General features: G+C 54.9%; 3 protein-coding genes across 8 annotated transcripts in view; 2 read left to right on the top strand and 1 right to left on the bottom strand.

Moving 5' to 3' along the window:
* The window catches only part of RAPGEF1 (Rap guanine nucleotide exchange factor 1), an 84,913-nt gene extending 75,975 nt beyond the window's left edge, over nucleotides 1-8,938 (top strand). For all 6 annotated transcript variants that reach the window (XM_077189039.1, XM_077189038.1, XM_077189037.1 and 3 more), the window contains 10 exons: nucleotides 245-333; nucleotides 1,750-1,838; nucleotides 2,224-2,409; nucleotides 2,561-2,645; nucleotides 2,863-2,957; nucleotides 3,396-3,474; nucleotides 3,618-3,719; nucleotides 4,147-4,244; nucleotides 4,626-4,754; nucleotides 5,270-8,938. In XM_077189039.1, coding sequence (XP_077045154.1) covers nucleotides 245-333; nucleotides 1,750-1,838; nucleotides 2,224-2,409; nucleotides 2,561-2,645; nucleotides 2,863-2,957; nucleotides 3,396-3,474; nucleotides 3,618-3,719; nucleotides 4,147-4,244; nucleotides 4,626-4,754; nucleotides 5,270-5,420 — 1,103 coding nt within the window. In that variant the 3' untranslated portion in view covers nucleotides 5,421-8,938. The remainder of the gene's footprint in view (nucleotides 1-244; nucleotides 334-1,749; nucleotides 1,839-2,223; nucleotides 2,410-2,560; nucleotides 2,646-2,862; nucleotides 2,958-3,395; nucleotides 3,475-3,617; nucleotides 3,720-4,146; nucleotides 4,245-4,625; nucleotides 4,755-5,269) is intronic.
* Nucleotides 8,939-10,069: 1,131 nt separating this feature from the next.
* PRRT1B (proline rich transmembrane protein 1B) lies at nucleotides 10,070-11,103 on the bottom strand. Its single transcript, XM_054646661.2, has 4 exons — nucleotides 11,025-11,103; nucleotides 10,675-10,943; nucleotides 10,394-10,528; nucleotides 10,070-10,307 (listed from the first exon to the last, which is right to left on the bottom strand). The coding sequence occupies exons 1-4, from the start codon at nucleotides 11,101-11,103 to the stop codon at nucleotides 10,161-10,163; spliced, it is 630 nt and encodes a 209-aa protein (XP_054502636.2). The 3' UTR covers nucleotides 10,070-10,160.
* A 1,156-nt stretch (nucleotides 11,104-12,259) lies between these two features.
* Nucleotides 12,260-16,936, top strand: UCK1 (uridine-cytidine kinase 1). Its single transcript, XM_054646627.2, has 7 exons — nucleotides 12,260-12,401; nucleotides 12,606-12,765; nucleotides 13,538-13,634; nucleotides 13,725-13,867; nucleotides 13,947-14,041; nucleotides 15,115-15,163; nucleotides 15,448-16,936. The coding sequence occupies exons 1-7, from the start codon at nucleotides 12,315-12,317 to the stop codon at nucleotides 15,633-15,635; spliced, it is 819 nt and encodes a 272-aa protein (XP_054502602.1). The 5' UTR covers nucleotides 12,260-12,314; the 3' UTR covers nucleotides 15,636-16,936.
* The last annotated feature ends 694 nt before the right edge of the window (nucleotides 16,937-17,630 follow it).

Raw genomic sequence — 17,630 nt, 5'->3', positions numbered from 1 at the left:
CCTTTTATGAGGCACAAGCCTGAGTGGGAGCCAGGGCCAGGCCGGCGGGGACAGGGCAGTGTCACTGCTGCTCTTGTGCCAAAGGGTCCATCTGCTGGTAAGGACCAACAGCACAGCCTTCCTGGGAAGTTCACTCACACCAAAATGTGTCCCTGTCCTCCTCTCTACATCTGCATTCAACCTCACAAGAAGCTCCTTTTTCTGAAAGCAGAGTTGACTGAAGCTTTCTTGCTTTTTTGCCTAGATCTGGTGCTGTACTGTGAAGCCTTTCTGACCACATACAGGACATTCATTACCCCTGAAGAACTCATCAAGAAGCTGCAGTACAGATATCCTTTTATCAGAGGCAGTTCACTCCCATCAGGAATCAGAGCTGGATGGTCAGTGTGGAGGGAGCTGGTGGCAAGGTTTTTGGTCAAAAGCCTGCTGGCAGCATGGTCAGTGATGTGCTGGCCCTGATGGTGTCCCAGGCAGGAATCCCTTCACCTCCACTCTCTCCAGTGGGAATTACTGCAGGGCAGGTCCAGCCACAGTGGATACTGGACCTGAGTTGTCTCCTGAGGGGTCCTGGCAGGGTAGAGGAGCAATTCAGGTTTTTTGTGTGTCACTGGGAAACTGGTCTTTTATTTGGGACATCTCATTTATAGAGTGGGGACCAGAGAACCTTCTGCCTTCCAGAGAGGCCATGGGTACTGCCTGTGTGGGAAAGTGTAGTTTAATATTAGAGGTGATTAAACCATCAAGGCTTTCTCTCTCTTACTGCAATAAACTCAGCCCTGAAGATGCTCTTGGCCTCCCAGTCCTGAGCTGAGCTTGTACCTGGTGACGAGGCAGGGCCCTGATGTGCAGGGTGAGCATTCCTGGCAGAGGATGGAGAGGGCCTCTCCCTGAGCACCCTGCTGCCTTTCCTTGCCCTTGGCTCTGTTCCCTGCCAGCAGAGCAGGGCAGGGTCTGGCTCTGGTGGCTCTGGTGGCTGTGCAGCCACGTCAGAGGGAGCCTGACGTCACCGTGTCCTGCTGCAGCTCGTCAGTGCCATCTGCAGCAGAGCTGCTGCTCTGGGATCAGCAGCCAGGGACACAGCACGGCTCAGCCAGGTGACAATCCAGCCTGGGGTACCCCTGCAGGCCCTGCCAGTGCTGCCTTACTGATAACCTTGTTCTCTGTCCCTTTGTCCACCTGGCAGAAGGTTTTGCAGCCTGTGCTGTCGCCCCTCTCGCTGTCCTCCTTGCAGCAGATTGGGCAGCCAGGAAGGTGGAGGTGACATCTGAGATCTGTGGAGAGCAGATGTCACAGACCAGTGGGGGAGATCACTGTGGGGAAGTGCTGCTCATTAAATGCCACCTTAGAGAGAACAATTTCAGGGTACACCTGCTCTCAGTTCTGCGAGGTGTCAGTTCCTCCTCACACCCCCTGCTACCAGCAGCTGGTGTCAGTTTAATGCCATCTCAGAGCCATATCAGTGTCCCTTATCTCCTGGAAATCAAACACCAGTTTCCATCAGGACAGAACAGTGTTCCAATGTGGGTGCCTCATCCCTGGCAGTGTCCAAGGCAAGGCTGGATGGAGCTCTGAGCAACCTGGGACAGTGGAAGGTGTCCCTGCCCATGGTAGGGAGTGGAACTGGATGATTATTAAGGTCCCTTCCACCCCAATCATTCAATGATTTTATGATTCCTTGAGGCAGTTGGGAATTGCACTGATGCTGGTCTGGCTACACTGAGTTAATTCTTTAATTTACAACCAACATATGAGAAGTTTTGCCACTTCCCGGACACGTTCAAGAAGAGAGTCAGTAAGAACACCTTCTTCGTGCTGGTGAGAGTGGTGGATGAGCTGTGGTGAGTTCTCTTCTTTATTATGGGATGTAGAGTCAGTTACTCAAAGAAATCTGGCAGTGGGAAAATGTGGTTTTTAGGGAAGATGTATTTTTTTAACCCAATCTGTAATGACAGCTGAAATCCCCCAACTCTGACCAGTGAGACACCTGTAGTGCTGAACTCTGTTGGAAGAACAGATTCTTCCTGTGTGTCCTGACTGGGTCAGTGGTTTGAAAATAACAAGTAAAAGGGGAATCTCTTGTAAAGAAAGAGCTGGGAAGAAGAGCAATTTCAGTCACCCAGTTCTGCTGGTAGGAAGGAGCAGTGAGACTCAGTACAGATAGAAAACCCAGAGCTCAGTGTCTCAGCTCTGATGCCTTCTCTTTGTTTTCCACCTTCCTCCCAGCTTGGTGGAATTGACAGAGGAAATCCTCAAGCTGCTGATGGACCTGGTGTTCAGGCTGGTGTGCAGTGGGGAGCTGAGCCTGGCCAGGGTGCTGCGCAAGAACATCCTGGATAAGGTGGACCAGAAGAAAATGCTGAGCTACGCCAACTCCATCAAACCTCTCGCAGCCAGAGGGGTGGCAGCCAGGTGAGGGGAGGTGTATGTGACCATATCTGTGTCCTCTGAGAGCCAGGGCATCCCTTCCCTGGGAGCACAAGAGTTTCCTCAGTTCAAAATACAAGATAAGAAAACAGGTCACATTTTCTGAGCCTTGGTACTTCCTGGTTGTTTTCCACAGGCCAGGGACACTGCATGATTTCCACAGTCATGAAATAGCTGAGCAGCTGACCCTGCTGGATGCTGAACTCTTCTATAAAATTGAGGTACAGAGATGTGGATGGGCTGAGGGCAGTGGGAGGGTTTAGACCTTCTGCAGTGTCTGGTGTTCCCTGCCAGCTCTCCCAGACACCTGCTGGATTGTAGGACACAGCTGATCTTGTGCCAGCAAGTGGCTGTGAACAAAGGCTGCAGCTGGGAACCTTGGGGTAGAAATCCCATTTTAATGTGTGGTATTTTTCCACCCCTCTCCTTCCTTGGCAGATTCCAGAAGTTCTGCTTTGGGCAAAGGAACAAAATGAAGAGAAGAGTCCCAACCTGACACAGTTCACAGAGCACTTTAATAACATGTCCTACTGGTAAGGAGCTCAGAACAGCCATGGCACTGAACTGTGCCTAACCTCCAATGCCTTGCAGATATTCCAAGTATTCCTCATAGACTTGGGTTCCTTTGTTACAAATGGGATAATGTGTATTTTTGGCCAGGAAGTAGATGCAGAGCACTCATCTAAGACTCCAGAGCACAGCAGAAATAAAATAAGGAGGGTCTTGTAATCCAGAGGAATTAATTATCAGTATCACTGAGCTCTTGAAATAAACATTCCCCTTGCAAATAAATGCCCTCTGTGAAAGTATCCTGTCTTTGCTGTGGATTAGAGTGCTCCATTTAAGTGGGAGGTATTGTGAACTTTTTAGCATTGGCCCATCCCTATTAGTGATCAGTTTTCTTAATGAAACTAGAGGAAATCTGATCTCTGCTTAAGTAGGTTTATCTTTTATTCTGTCTGTTCTTCCAGGGTCCGTTCAATAATTATGCTACAAGAGAAAGCCCAGGACCGAGAGAGGCTGCTCCTTAAATTTATAAAGATTATGAAGGTACTGGCTTGTTTTTTCCTGTGAATCACACACACTGCTGTTTAAAGGAGCAGGGGAGTGGGGCCCTCTTCTTGGTAGAGCTGTTTGACGCTAGAAGGCTTTTCAGAGCTCTCAAGTAACTGGAATATTCTCCCTCTTCGCAGCACTTACGAAAGCTGAATAATTTTAATTCCTATCTGGCCATTCTTTCTGCACTGGATTCTGCACCCATCCGAAGGCTGGAGTGGCAGAAGCAAACCTCAGAGGTGAGGAGCAGTGGGGCCTGTGATCTTTGGGGGAAGGCTGAGTGTGGTTATGTGTCAAACAGCTGAGTGGTTTTACATCCCAGCAGTGTCCCAGGGTGGAGGGATGGCGGATAACTCCTCTCCAGTGGGTAAAATGCCACAGTGCTGGAAGCCTTCAGTGTGGCTGGGCATTCTGACAGCTGCAGGAGTGCCAGCACAGTCACAGGGAACAACAGCCTCCTCCTCCTCCTCCTCCTCCTCCTCCTCCTGCACCCCAAGGCCAGGGGAGGCTGAAGGCAGCAATGTTCCACGCGAACACCCTGAGTAAATCAGCTGGAGGTGTTTGCAGGATGGCACCACCTCCCTGCTCTGTGTGGCTCTCAGGAGGGAGGTGACAAGGAGAGTGGCTTTGCAGCAGGGGTGTCAGCAGGGGATCTGTGTCCTGCAGGGCCTGGCTGAGTACTGCACCCTGATCGACAGCTCCTCGTCCTTCCGCGCCTACCGAGCGGCCCTGGCTGATGTGGAGCCTCCCTGCATCCCCTACCTGTGAGTGCAGCTCCTTCCCCTGACACTGTTCTGCACATTAAAATGGCTCCTTCAAGGATTTCTCAGCAGCTGCTGCTGAGCTCAGCCCTTGCCTTTTGCCCAGCACCTGGGGTGAGGCAGCACCGTGCCACATCAGCCCCTGGGTGCTCTCTGGAGCAGTTTGGCTGGGGCAGGGTGGCCAGCTGGGGGTGTTTGCATCTAAACTCCTTTGGATCTGCTGCTGGGGAATGTTTCCCTCTGGATGAGGTTGCCATTCTGGTGGCAGGGGGAGGCTGTTGGATTTTGTTGGGCTGCCTTTTGGCTGGCCACCCTGCCCTTTGTGACTAACCTCTGTTTCTGTTTGCCTGCTCCCTTGGCCTGCTGCCCCTTTCCCTCTTTCAGAGGCCTGATTCTGCAGGACCTGACCTTTGTCCATCTGGGAAACCCTGATTACATTGACAGCAAAGTGAACTTTTCCAAGCGCTGGCAGCAGTTTAACATCCTGGACAGCATGAGGTGCTTCCAGCAAGTGTAAGTGCAGCAGTGGGGCTCAGAGGTGGCTTTGGGGCACCACGGTGGGGACTGGGGCAGGGGGTGGACATGGAAACCCCTGTGCAAGGGGAAGGGAGCTGGAAGGAGAGCTGGGAACAACAGGACTCTAATCAGTCTCCTTCCCTCTCTAGGTTAGATAAACATTGTAAGGGCATTTTTCTGATATTAGTTTTGAGATCCAGATAACTTTTGCCTTCAGGTTTTGCCGTTGCTGGTTCCTGTGATCTCTGGGGTATTTGGGGTTTTCTTCAGTGCTGTCTTGCAGCAGAGGCAGCAGATCTAACTGCTGATTTCTGTGTGATAAGTGCCTTTTTCCCCTCAATTCGGCAGCAGGTTTTCCCCTTTGTGGTGTGACACCACTGCCATGAGTACAGGGCACAGCCCACACACAGTGCTGGGTGTCCTCAGAGCAGGACAGGGACAGGGGTGGCCCAAAGGCAGGAGAGGACCCCAGGCAGCCCTTGTGTAACTGCAGCTCCTCTGTGGTTTTCCAGACATTACGACATCAAAAGGAACGACGACATAGTGTCATTCTTCAACGACTTCAGCGACCACCTGGCAGAGGAGGCCCTGTGGGAACTGTCCCTGAAAATCAAACCGCGGAACATCACGAGGCGGAAAACAGATCGGGAAGAGAAAACCTAGGAGGAGGGGTTGTGCGAGGAGAATCGCTCCGCAGAGGCGCCGAGGGCAGCTATGAGACTGGAGTTGAATGTTTGTACCTGTCACTGGATGACACACCCTCCCTCCCAGCTGGCAGCCAGCCCTGGGGGTGGCGATGCCGGGCGCGGAGGCGCCGGCGCAGCCGCCGAGGGCAGAGATCGGCCGGTGCTCGCTGCACTCGCCCTCCTCCTCCTCCCGCCCCTCTGTGCCATGAACCAGCTTTAACCCGGGGGACAGAGCTGTGTGGAAGGAGTGTCCCACGCCAGCGTGCTGCTGGTTTGCTGGCCTGTTGCATTCAGGTGTACCCTGGCTCTTGTTTCCATTCCGAGCAGGGGCAGCAGGAGCTCAGCACCCACTGACTCATCTCCGGAGCGGCGTCGGGCAGCAGCGGCCGTGGAAGCCAAGGGTTGGAGTCTCCCCTGCAATGCCACCTTCCCAACGTGTTCGTGAGGATGGAAGTGTCTCCTGCTGCCTGCCAGAGGAGCTCTGCTTCCAGAGAGCTGCTTGTGTTTACAGGGGTCTCGGCTCCCCCCAGATCTCTGGGCCTTCTTCCCGGGAGGAAGGCACCGGTTGTAGATACAGAAGAGGCACTGAAAATGTGGGCAGGGACCCGCCATCTCCAGTCATCACACCCCCCTCCTCCTCTCAGATGTCGTTATTTAAGCAACAGTAAATCCCTCTGAACCTGGAAACACGGACTGCCCACGTCCTGGGGGGTCACCTGCCTGTGCCCCCGTGTCTCTTAGCGATGGTACTTAGCTTTTGCACAGGAAATGCTGTAGCATACAGACTGTACATACCTAGTGTTTAGAACCCCCTGGGGATTTTTGATGCATGTCTGAATACCGATGAGTTTATAGGAAAAAAAAAAACAAAAACAAAAGACAAGTTCAAACCAGTGTGTATAAAATCCACAACCAGTGACAATGTTGTTCCGAGTGCTGGATAAAGGAGGCTCGGGGCAGCCAGGTGGGCACTGGCTGCAGAGCAGGGGCAGGAGCCTCCTGAAGGAGCCAGTTCTGGGTTGGAAGTGGGAACCAGGAAGGAGCCCTGTGCCCAGCTGAGCCACCCTGTCCTCCCACCCACTCCTCTCTCCTCTCCTCTCCTCTCCTCTCCTCTCTCTGTTGCCAAATGTTTTTCTCTGGGGGTCTCTGTTGGGACCCTCAGTGCTGTGCTTTGAGAGCTGTGCTTTGGCAGGACCCCCAGCCAGTCCCTGTCCCCAGTCCTGCCATGCTGCCGCCAGCAGGGCAGGGACAGCCCAGCGTGGAAGGGCAAGGCAGGGGTGTCATTTCCCACACACACAGTGTTAACCCCAATCTGTTCAGTGTGCCTTATTCAGCCCTTCTGTCCCCCCTCTGTGTCCCATCCTGCCCATCTCACATCTCTGTCCTGCTCCAGTGGTTTGCAGTTGGATTGTGGGTGTGAGTGTGTCCTGCAGGTTTTGCCAGACCCTCCTCAGCTCCCTGTCACGTGGTCACGGGTTTTTACACGGTTCTGACAAAATCCTGCAGGTTTAGGGCAGCAGCTCCCAAGGAATACAGACATGGAGTTTCACAGAGCATCCTTAATTTATTTCTCAATAGCAGCTCTGTGCCTGCTAAAGCCTCTGTTTGTTCTGGGTGAATCAGAGCTGCGCTCCTTTTCTTCTCCAGACAGATTGCAAAGCCTTGGCCAGCTCTGCCTGGCTCTCAGGAGGGAGTGACAGCCTGGGGTTCTACCCTGCTTGGTTATTTTCCTGAACACTCAGGCACGTGGCTCACACAGTGGCCAAGCACAGAGAGACCCCTGCCCATGAGGGCATCTGGGGAAGGGCAGTGTGGGGTCCTACACAGTTCTGTGCAGCCCCAGAGCAGGAGGAGCAGGAATTTTTCATGCTGAACTACGGTGTTTGAGCCAGAGCACTTCAAAATGGGTTTATTTTCATGGCACTGAGGGCATTGGAGCTGTGTGTTCTGTCCAGCCAAGGCTTTGCAATCCCCAAAGGCTTCCCAGGAAGTAATATCCATGTTTCCTTTGTAAATAAGATCTTTTAAAAGCCCAGCATGGTGCAAAGGGTGATGAATACACCCAGGATGTGGTGTGGGCTTCCCCCTGGTGGCTCTGAGGAGCCCTTGGGTGCAGTGGCCAGGCTGTCCTGGGAGGGCTGTGTGTGCTGGTGGCTCTGGAATCACAGCCCTGGGGTTCAGAGGGACAGGAGGGGGCAGCTTCTCTTCATCCAGCTGAGTGACCCTGTTACCTGAGGAGTGAGCAGGTGGCTTGGGCACACAGGACACCCCGAAACCGGCAGTGACTGGGGTTCCACAGGGCTCCACCCCTGGCCCTGTGCTCTTCAGCATCTTCACTGACAACCTGGACACAGGACTGGAAGGGATACCAAGGAACTTTGCTGACAACACTAAACTTGGGCACCACGATATAAAAAAAAGATATTAAGCTATTTGGGAGCATCCAAAGGAGGCCACAAGGATGGGGAAGGGTCTGGAGGGGCCACATGAGGAGCAGCTGAGGGCACTTGGTTTGTTCAGCCCGGAGGAGACTGAGGGGGGACATTGTGGTCTTCAGCAGCCTCACAAGGGGCAGGTGCAGTGACAGGACCCAAGGGAATGGCTGCAGCTGTGGCAGGGAGGTTTCCGATGGAAATCAGGAGAGTTCTCCCCCCAGAGGGTGGTGGGGCACAGCACCAAGCCTGTCTGAGATCAAGAAGTGTTTGGATGGGATTTTTGGGTTGTCCTGTGCAGGGCCAGGAGTTGGACTTGGTGATCCTGATGGGTCCCTTCCCAACCAGCAGGAGCCGTGTCCAGGTTCTTCCCTGCACTTGAGCCCACCAGCCCAGTTAGCACCAAAGGAGGTCTTGGTCTCTGCCCTCTGCCAAGCCCCCAGAGCCAGAGGCTCAGCCCATGGGGATGGGGATGGGAGGTCTGAGTGCCCCCCAGCTTTCCTCCCCCTTCACCCCTTTCTCTGCTGTCATCCCCAGCTGAGCAGTGTCCCAGCCACAGCTCCTGGCTCGTGTCCCACCCTCAGGCCAGGCTCTCAGGGCTGGAGGGACCTTAGAGAAGGGTCCCCTTGCCTGGAGCAGCTTCAGGTTTGCTGACCAGAGACCCCCCCCCCACTCTCCAGGAGCAGTCCCTGGGGAGCAGAAACCCAGAACATCCTTGTGCAAGACTGGCCATGAGTGTGTTCCCATCTTGCAGGCAGCATCCCCAAGGCCATCACCTCTTTTTGGGGAGAGGGAAGAGTCTGAGTGCCCTCTCCACACGGGGCAGGGAGTGGGGAGAAGCCATGTCCCCAGTCACCAGCCCCCTGCCCCGGGCCTCTCCCCCAAGCTCCGTTGTATTATAGATTTACCACTAACCCTCATGGTGGCATCTTCCTGCAAACATTTCAGACCTGTAACTTTTATATTAAAGACAAATAAAACACCAGTAACGAGCCTGCCTGATGATCCTGTTTACAGTGCATGCACAGTCTGTGGATTAAAGTGACAATCGAATCCGCCTCTGGCGCTGGTGTGGCTTTGTGTTTTCTCATGTGCCCCCCGTGGTTTTCCTATGCCTGTGCCTCTTTCCCCCTTTATTTTTTCACTATAAATTTCTTCCCTCTCTCTGCCAAGATGGCTTTGCCCCAATACAAGCCATACACTTGGGAGGGGACATCTTCTCCTGTCACCTTCCCTGGGCTCTGGTGTCCCCGTGTCAGGGTTTTGGCTGCCCAGCTCCCAGCGTGTGCCCAGCCCGTGCATGGCCGTGTGCCCGCAGCCAAGGGCTATAAATAACCCCTCCATGGAGCTATTTCAGTCCTGGACAGGGTTCAAAATTCCTCTGGAAATAATTGTCACGGGCCAGCTCAGGAGGAGAGTGCCCAGACACTGACCGAGCACGCGCCCCCCGCGCCAGGGCTGGAATGTGGGGCTGCATCCCAGGGAATCAGCTCAGCACGAGGGGTCTGCCCACAGCTCAGTGTGCCCCCAAACTGCCCAGCCAGTGGCACACCCAGGCCAGGGCCGTGGGGAGATTCCCCTTCCCTGGTGCCCACCTGCCCTTGGGAAAACCCTGATTTCAGCTGTTGCAGGAGAACTGACCCTGAATTTTGTGGTGGGCAAAGGCCATGGCAAGGGGAGATGTAGGCCCTTAGTATGCAGAGAAAACAAGTTTTGGCTACAGCTGTATTTTATTTCAGTCTGGAAGCAGCAAGAGGTGGCAATACAGGGGGGGTGTTGTATGGTGGGGGGTGTGTGTGCAGAATTACTGTAGAACTGCATACATGAGTTTGTATCTTCTCACACTATTAATGACCAGCGAGGGCTTCCCACACACCTGTTACTTCTGCTCCACCTCCAGGCCCAATCCTACAAGATGCTCCCTCTGCACCTGAGTCCCATTGGCAGCTCCAAGTGAGAGCCCAGGGCAATGGGATTCAGCATCCTGCAGCAGAGCCTGATCCCGCCCATGGATCCGACACAGCTCGCTGCCCAGAGCTGGATCCAGCAGGATGCAGCATCTCCCTGCTCCGGGCTCCTCCTGCCCTGGGCTGAGCAGGTGTCTGAAGGCTCCGGGGCAGCTCCTCGCCCTGCCGGGAAGGACGGATGCTGCCCCGCAGCCCCAAAAACACTTCACTGTCACTCATTTCTACACAAGGCTGTGGCAACTTCACCTGCCCGTGCCCCACACCCCCCCAGGGTGGAGCCACCAGGAGCTCTTGGCACCCTGGGGCTCAGGGTCCTTGTCACAGGTACAGGGACACCAGCACGTAGACGATCCAGCTGATGGAGGCGAACAACCCGAAGAGGAGGCTGATGAGGACCAGCGACTGCGCTTTTTTGGATGCCAGGTACGCCTGGGCCATGTCCCCACGGGCGAGCGCAGCCCGGGTCTGGGGCAGGGGGAGAAGGGGAGCGCTTAGAAGAGACCCGCAGCACCAGGAGGGGCTTCGGGGCTGCCAGGTGAGTCCTTGCTTACCTCGTGGGAGTAGACGAGGGCCATGACCCCGGTGATCAGGCAGCAGAAGAGGGTCACCAGCACCGACTCCACCGTGTAGTCCTTGGGCCGCTGGTGCCCGCGGCCGGCGGGTGAGGGCCCCGGCTGCGGGTGGTACTGCGGCACGGGGGAGGTTAGAGCTGAGGGAGCCCGAGGTGCTCCCCGCCGGGGCTGTGCTGCTCAGGGCGCCGCGGGAGCCCCACAAACCCGGCAGGGAGATAAGGGGTGAGGGGCAGCAGCACACCGGGGTGGGGGATACGTACCGCGCTGTAGGGCAGCGGCCCGGGGGGGAAGCCCGGGGCTGGGAAGGGCCGCGGTCCCGGCCCCGGCGGGTAAATGACAGGGCCTTGCTGGGAATAGCCGGCTGGGAACGGCGGGTACAGGAGGTGGAAGCTCTTGGGGTCCGGGGGCGAGTAGGGTGGAGGGGCCCCCTCGAAGGCTGAGTTGGAGACCACCGACACGGCCACGGGCCTGTCGCCGGGGGCTGCGGAGGCGTCGCTGCGTGTGCCGGGGGTGGGCAGCGCCCCGGCCGTCCCGGTGGGAGCCCCGGGGGTAGACAGCCCCCCGGCCGTCCCGGTGGGAGCCCCAGCCGTCCCGGTGGGAGCCCCGGCCGCCCCGGTGCCGTCCCCCGGCTCCGCTCCCCGCGCGGCGGGGCCGCGGGCCTGGGGCCCGGCTGGCGGCTCGCCGTCCATCCGCGGAGAGGCCTGCGGGGACAGGGAGACTCTGATGGGACGGGACGCTCCTGGCACGGTCACCCCCGATTCAGGGTGCCATGGGGCTGCCCTCGTGTTCCCCCCAGCGCCCCATCCCCGGCCCCACTCACGCCGGTGCCCGCGGGGTCCCAACCGCCGCCGCTCGGGCCCGGCCCGGTCCGGCCCCGCCGCGGCCCCCGAGCCCCGCGTGGCCCCGCGCGGGCGGCGGGCGCGCAGCCGGGCCGGTTAATCATTGACCCGCTGTTTGCCCAGCGCCTGTGGGCGGCGCACCGGCCGGCCCGGCCTGCAGCACCTCTGGGGCTCTGGGTGCGCAGGGGGCCGCGACCCGGGCAGGCAAACGGGGCTGGACAGCGGCTCCGGGTCCGTCCGGCCCGTGGAGCCGGTGCTGAGCGCAGGGCAGTCAAGGAGCTTCAATTTGTTCGCGTTTAAACATATGATTTGGTTTTATTTTAGAATATTGTATTTACATGTAGAATGTGGGGTGTGTTCCGGCTCTACTTATATACAAAATGTATATAAAATTCTGCATATTGTAGCTATAGCTATTAATATTTAGCATGTGTGTGCGGCTATCTCTATCGCACCCACGCACAGGATGTGTGTGCACACACTGTGTGTAGGTGTCTTACCCATATGTGTATTTATGCGTCCTGGTGTCTCTGTGTTGGACCTTCAGGTGTTTCTTCACAGTTCCTGTGTACCGCGCTCTGCACACACCTGCACTCGGGAACAGATGTCAAACACACATGGGAACAGGTGTGAAACATGGGTACAGGTGTAAGACTCAGGGGACTCAGGTACACACACACGTGGCTACAGGTGTCAAACACGGATGGAACAGGTGTACACATGCACACGGGTACAGGTGTAAAACACAGGGAACAGGTGTAAAATACACGGAACAGATGTACACATGCACATGGGTACAGGTGTCAAACACACAGCTGGGGACAGACGCACTCTCATACACGCGCTCACACAGGTGTCTGGGTAAGACAGCGTTGTCTGTAACAAGCCAGAGCCGTCCGGCTGTCCATCTGTCCGTCTGTCCGTGCCGGTGCTCCGGCCCCGGGGCTGAGCCCGCCGCGCTCAGCGCACGTGGCCACGCCCCCTCACGGTCACGCCCTCACCCAGGCCCCGCCCCCCGGCCCGCTCCACCTCCGGCCCCGCCCCCCGCCGTCCATCCCGCCATGGCGTCCGCCGGCGGCCCGGACGCGGAGCGGCCGCACCCCAAGCCCTTCCTCATCGGCGTCAGCGGCGGCACCGCCAGCGGCAAGGTGAGCCCGCCGTGCCGGGGCCCTGCCGGAACCCTGCCGGGGCTCGCTCCCGGGCAGCCCGCGCGGCGCGGGACCTGCGCGGCGCCCGCAGGGGCATCGCCGGCGGCGGCCCCAGGCTGCGCCCCGGGCTGAGGGCGGGCTGGGGGCCGGGCCGCGGGAAGGGTCGGGGTCCCCCCGCCCCGGCTGAGCCCCCGTCCCGCTCAGTCCACAGTATGCGAGAAGATCATGGAGCTGCTGGGGCAGAACGAGGTGGAGCAGCGGCAGCGCAAGGTGCTGATCCTCAGCCAGGACAGCTTCTACAAGGTGCTGACGGCCGAGCAGCAGGCCAAAGCCCTCAAGGGACAGTACAACTTCGACCACCCGGGTGAGCCGCCACCGGCCCGGCCCCAGCAGGGTTTGGTCCGTGCTCGGAGCGCAGCTGGGTCTTACGGGAAGTCCCTGTAGGAAATGGGAAGTGTTGGAGAACAGAAATGTGCTTTCCCCCAGCAGAACATCCATTTGTCCTTCCCTTGTGCCCGTTGTTACTGACGGCCCTTCTGGAGCCGTGCAGAGGTGCTGAGCATCCCAGCCTGCTCCCTGCTCCACTGCCTGCTCTTGAGAGGCTCCCTAATGAACCACATCATTCCCCAAATCCTTTCCTGTTACTTCTTGTCCACACAAACAGCTGCTCCCCTTGCCCGGGGGAGTGCTGTGGATTGTAGGCGGGACAGGGAGCTGCCCTTGGCTGAAGTCTGGTGCCTGTTGGGTGGGTAATGGAAACCATGAAAGATGCCTGGGGTTTTCCAATTGGCTCTTGATTAACAGATGAACAAAGTTGCACAAAATTGCGCAATTACTAAGCGGGTTGATAAAATTATAAAATGACCGGCTTCACCTTTGAGCTATTAATTTCATTGCGTTGTAGTTGCTTGTGAACAGCAAACTGTCTCTTCCTTATCTCTGAAACCAAACACAGCCATTGTCACTTGGGCAGAGAGTTCTGTGGTGCTAGTGGTAGGAAAGAATGGGCTCCAAGTTCCTTTTTTCCTGGTGAAATACTGGGCAGAGGGTTTTTCCTTTGGGTCTGGAAAAATCTGAGCAGATCATTTGCTGCAACAGCATCTGAAAGTCCTTCTCTTTGAACTTTCCTCCCGCAGATGCCTTCGATAACGAATTGATGCATTCAACCCTGAAAAACATTGTTGAGGGCAAAACGGTTGAGGTACCAACGTACGACTTCGTGACACATTCTCGGTAGGCTCTGCCTTTATCTGGGCTGTGTGGGGGTGTCCCCAGCCTGGGGACAGAGCCTGTTTAACAGCTCTGGGTGTTCCCTCCTGGCAGGTTGGCAGAGACGACGGTGGTGTATCCTGCTGATGTTGTTCTCTTTGAGGGGATCCTGGTGTTCTACAGCCAGGACATTCGGGACATGTTCCACCTGCGGCTCTTTGTGGACACGGACTCTGACGTCCGGCTGTCCCGCAGAGGTAAAGCCCTGCCATGCCCCCGCTCCTTATCCGTCCCCACCATGGGACAACAGTCAGGGCTTTTATCTCTCCTTCCCAGTTCTGCGAGATATGAAGCGTGGGAGGGACCTGGAGCAGATCCTCACCCAGTACACCACATTTGTCAAGCCTGCCTTTGAGGAGTTCTGCTTACCGGTACGAAGCCTCTCACTAATTTCATTTGTGGGATTTTCTTTTTTTGGGGAGGGGTAGAGGAGCAGGGTTGTCTGGGAATTAGCTGCTGTAGGGGCAGTAGTGGTGACTTTTGGTATTTGTGTTTCACAAATCCCACGTTCTCCTCTCTGCCTCATGTCTTCAACCATTTCAAGCTGGTTGTTAAGGAACTGAAATGGTCTCTTCTGCTGGCAAAGCACCGTGGAAATGCCTCAAGCAGGTTTTCTCACTGCTAGCTGCTGGGGCTATTTAAGTATGGGTCTCTCTGAATGAAAGACTCCCACTCTCAGTTTATTCTTAAGTGTGGTAGGAAGAAAGAAAAGCTTGGTTTCCAACAGTCTTTCTCAGAGGGAACACTGGTGAAAACCTGGGGCCGAACATTCTAGCTCTGCTTGCTACACCATGTAGTGTGAGGCCAATTTAGGTACTAAAATAATCAAATTAATTTGTAAAAAAGCCCTATGAGAACAAAATCCAGTATGTGTATTAAATAAATTGGAAAAGGCTAACTCAGGCGCCTCTTGCCCTAGATCAAAGGAATTCTGGGATTCTAAAACTACTCATTAGAAATGCTGAATTTGTCGGCTTTTTTGAGCTGTGGGGAGGAAGAAAAAGCAGGAGCGCTAAAGATCAATAAAATGTTATCAGAGGCAGGCAGGAATTTCACATGAACGTTGGCTACCTTGGCTCTCAGCAGAGATTTACAATGCCTTGCGAAATGCTGATTAAAACCAGCTCTTGGCAAACAAAGCTTGCCTGACATGGGCAGTGTTTGAAGGCAGCTCAAATGGTAAAAGCAAAGGACTCCACACCTGACCTGCTGTTTCTGCCTGGTAATTCTCTGCACAGGGAGTAAGAAGAGTCCCTGAGCTTAAATCCAGTGCACATTTGCCAGTATGATATTGGAATTTATTTAGGTTGTTACCATGAGAGAGAGCTTTAACTTACATCCCTGGAGCACTTCCATCTTTGCCCAGTTTTCTGGTTGCTTCTTCCTGGAATGAAGCTGACTTTTCCCATTAACAGCCTCCTCCACCACTGTTTCTGTTTTGCAGACAAAGAAGTATGCAGATGTGATCATCCCCAGAGGCGTTGACAACATGGGTAAAAGGGGTTCCCTCATTTCCCTGGGGAGACACCTTTGGGGCTGGGAAGAGAGCAGGAGGAGTGCCTGCTCCTGAGGAAGGGGTTTTGCTGGAGGGGAGGGAGCTGCTCAGCCTGTGGAGGGCTGCAAAAGTGACCTGTTGAGGTCTGACCTCTTTGCAGACAGCAGGCAGAATTTCATTTAAGGGCTTGTTAAAACTTGAGCAGGGCTGGATGCTCCACATCTTCTAGATAACTCATCCAGGAGAGCCTTCACGTCCTCTATTCCCCGTTCCTCTCTGCAGTTGCCATAAACCTGATCGTGCAGCACATCCAGGACATCCTGAACGGGGACATCTGCAAGTGGCAGCGGGGGGCGCTGAACGGGCACGGCCGGACGTACAAGCGGCCGTTCCCGGAGCAGGCGGAGAGCGCCGCTGTGCTGGCGGCCGGCAAGCGCTCCCACCTCGAGTCCAGCAGCCGCCCGCACTAGCCCGGCACGGCCCCAGGCTTTGCCTCTGCTCCACACCAACACCGAAGACAACTTTGGCAAAGGACTTCCACGGAATGGTTGGTGAAGTGCCCCTTAAGTCGTCCTAGCAGCGGAGGGGATCCTGGTGGGAATCTTCTCGCAGAGGGGAGAGGAAGGGGTTGGCCTTCCATCCTGCTTCCCTCAAACCCCTCCCTGTTCTCTCTGAGATGTCTGGAGTTGTTACTTGATGAACTGGTTAAAGGCAGTGTTACTTGCCTTTTTTTAATTTTCAGAATGAGATCTAATGCTGAAGATTCCCCTGAAAATTAAGCACTATCAGGTGACTAGCAAGATACCCCATTGCCCTGATGATGGTTGTCTGTAGCAGGAAAATCATCTGCCTCTTGGGTGTTTTTCTCTCTATCCAAGACTAGCTCACATGCTGTTAATTTTAACAGGCTCTGACTCTTCTCCACCTTGTTGGCACCTTGAGTTGTGGCCATGCTCTGCTGCTGGCCACCTCCTTCCAGCCTGTAGAGGCACCTCTCCCTTGAGACAGGGCTGAGACAGAGACTGACTGGGACAAATGGGAACTTGCAGTTCACCAGGGGACAGGCCCAAGAAGTTTAGTGGTTCTAGTGATTCCTAATTTATTCCTTTCCAAGCTCCTGAATCTTGCTACACTGTTCGGTTGTTTTTTGTACCCAGTGTGCTTTACCACAGTTACTGAATGTGTGAGCTCCAACTGGATTGAGTTGCTCATGGAAACAGAACCCTGACCTTGTCAGTATTAGTGTCTTTTAGTGCATTTCTGTACTGCTGGTTGCAAATTCTGCTGGGCAGAATCCGTCCACTTCCAGAGATGGCTGGTGAGGTCAGCAAGGGGGGAAACTGGGAATTGCAGGACCCTCCTCCTGCTGGCACTGGCAGCTGCCTGGACACCCTCAGACAGGGCCAGAGCACTTGCCTTGCACTCCAGCAGCTTCAGCTCAAGAATGTCTGGCTTTCTAAAAAGAGCAGACAAGAAGTACAAACAGTGATATCCCAGTTTCTGTAGTTTACCCCAGATAAGTGATACTGCAGCAGCATGAAGAGTCTGTTTGGAAAAAACTGCAATGAAGTGCTGGTTGGACCTTTGAAAATGTCCTTGTGATACTGTTCTTGAGTCTGGACTTAAGGTGTAATTTTGAGAATGAGGGTGGGAGAGAAATGTTACTAACAGGAACTTTTTCATATTTGGTAATTTTCTACAAGCAGGGTTTGGCTGTGTTGGTTGTGGGTGTGTTACTTTGGCTAATAAATAAATGAACAGTGATCAGAAATGACCATTTTTATAAAAGGTAATTCTGGTACATTCACTATGCCAGCAAAAAGGCACAGAAAGGAACATTGCTGGAGGGGCTCTTCTATTCAACAGTTCTTCCTCCCCTTAACTCAGAATTGTTACCATTGGTTCTGTTGTGGCTGAAAATTTAGAGAAAAAACCCCAAACTTAAGAAATGAGTCTGCACTTCCATCCCTATAGTATTTTCAGCCTTGGAGAAAGGGGTGGAGGGTTGGTGTCTCAGTGACAGTTCAGTGGTACTTGTGCAGTGCCCAGGAGAAGGCAGAGCATTTCCTGACTGCTGCTGGCTGCTGTCTAGCTCAGGGTGACAGACTTAGAGCATGAGCTACTGCACTGAAGCATCAGCTCTCAGGGCTGATTCCAGTAGGAGCAAAATAGTCACTAAAACCTGCTTTGAATGTCTGTGGTGTTGGATCATACCTTTCCTGGGGGGTGGGGGAGCCTTGAATAGAATTTTTTAGAGCAGTGAGGAGCTGCACAGCCCCTGGGGTGTGGGAATGCTGCTCTGGCAGCTTTGTGCTGCCCTGCAGGACCTGCTGCTGCAGCCACGAGGAGATGCAGCAATGGAATGTGGCCCAGGTACTACAGCCCTGCTCAGACACCTCGACAGAGCCATGACAAATTCCCCACTGAGTCCCCCAGTGCTTCACCTTTGCCTTCTCTGTGAATTC

The sequence above is a fragment of the Agelaius phoeniceus genome, chromosome 21 (assembly GCF_051311805.1).
Source record: "Agelaius phoeniceus isolate bAgePho1 chromosome 21, bAgePho1.hap1, whole genome shotgun sequence".
NCBI lineage: Eukaryota > Metazoa > Chordata > Aves > Passeriformes > Icteridae > Agelaius > Agelaius phoeniceus.
Note: the sequence above shows the minus strand (reverse complement) of the source record. Positions and strands in the feature narration are given on the sequence as shown.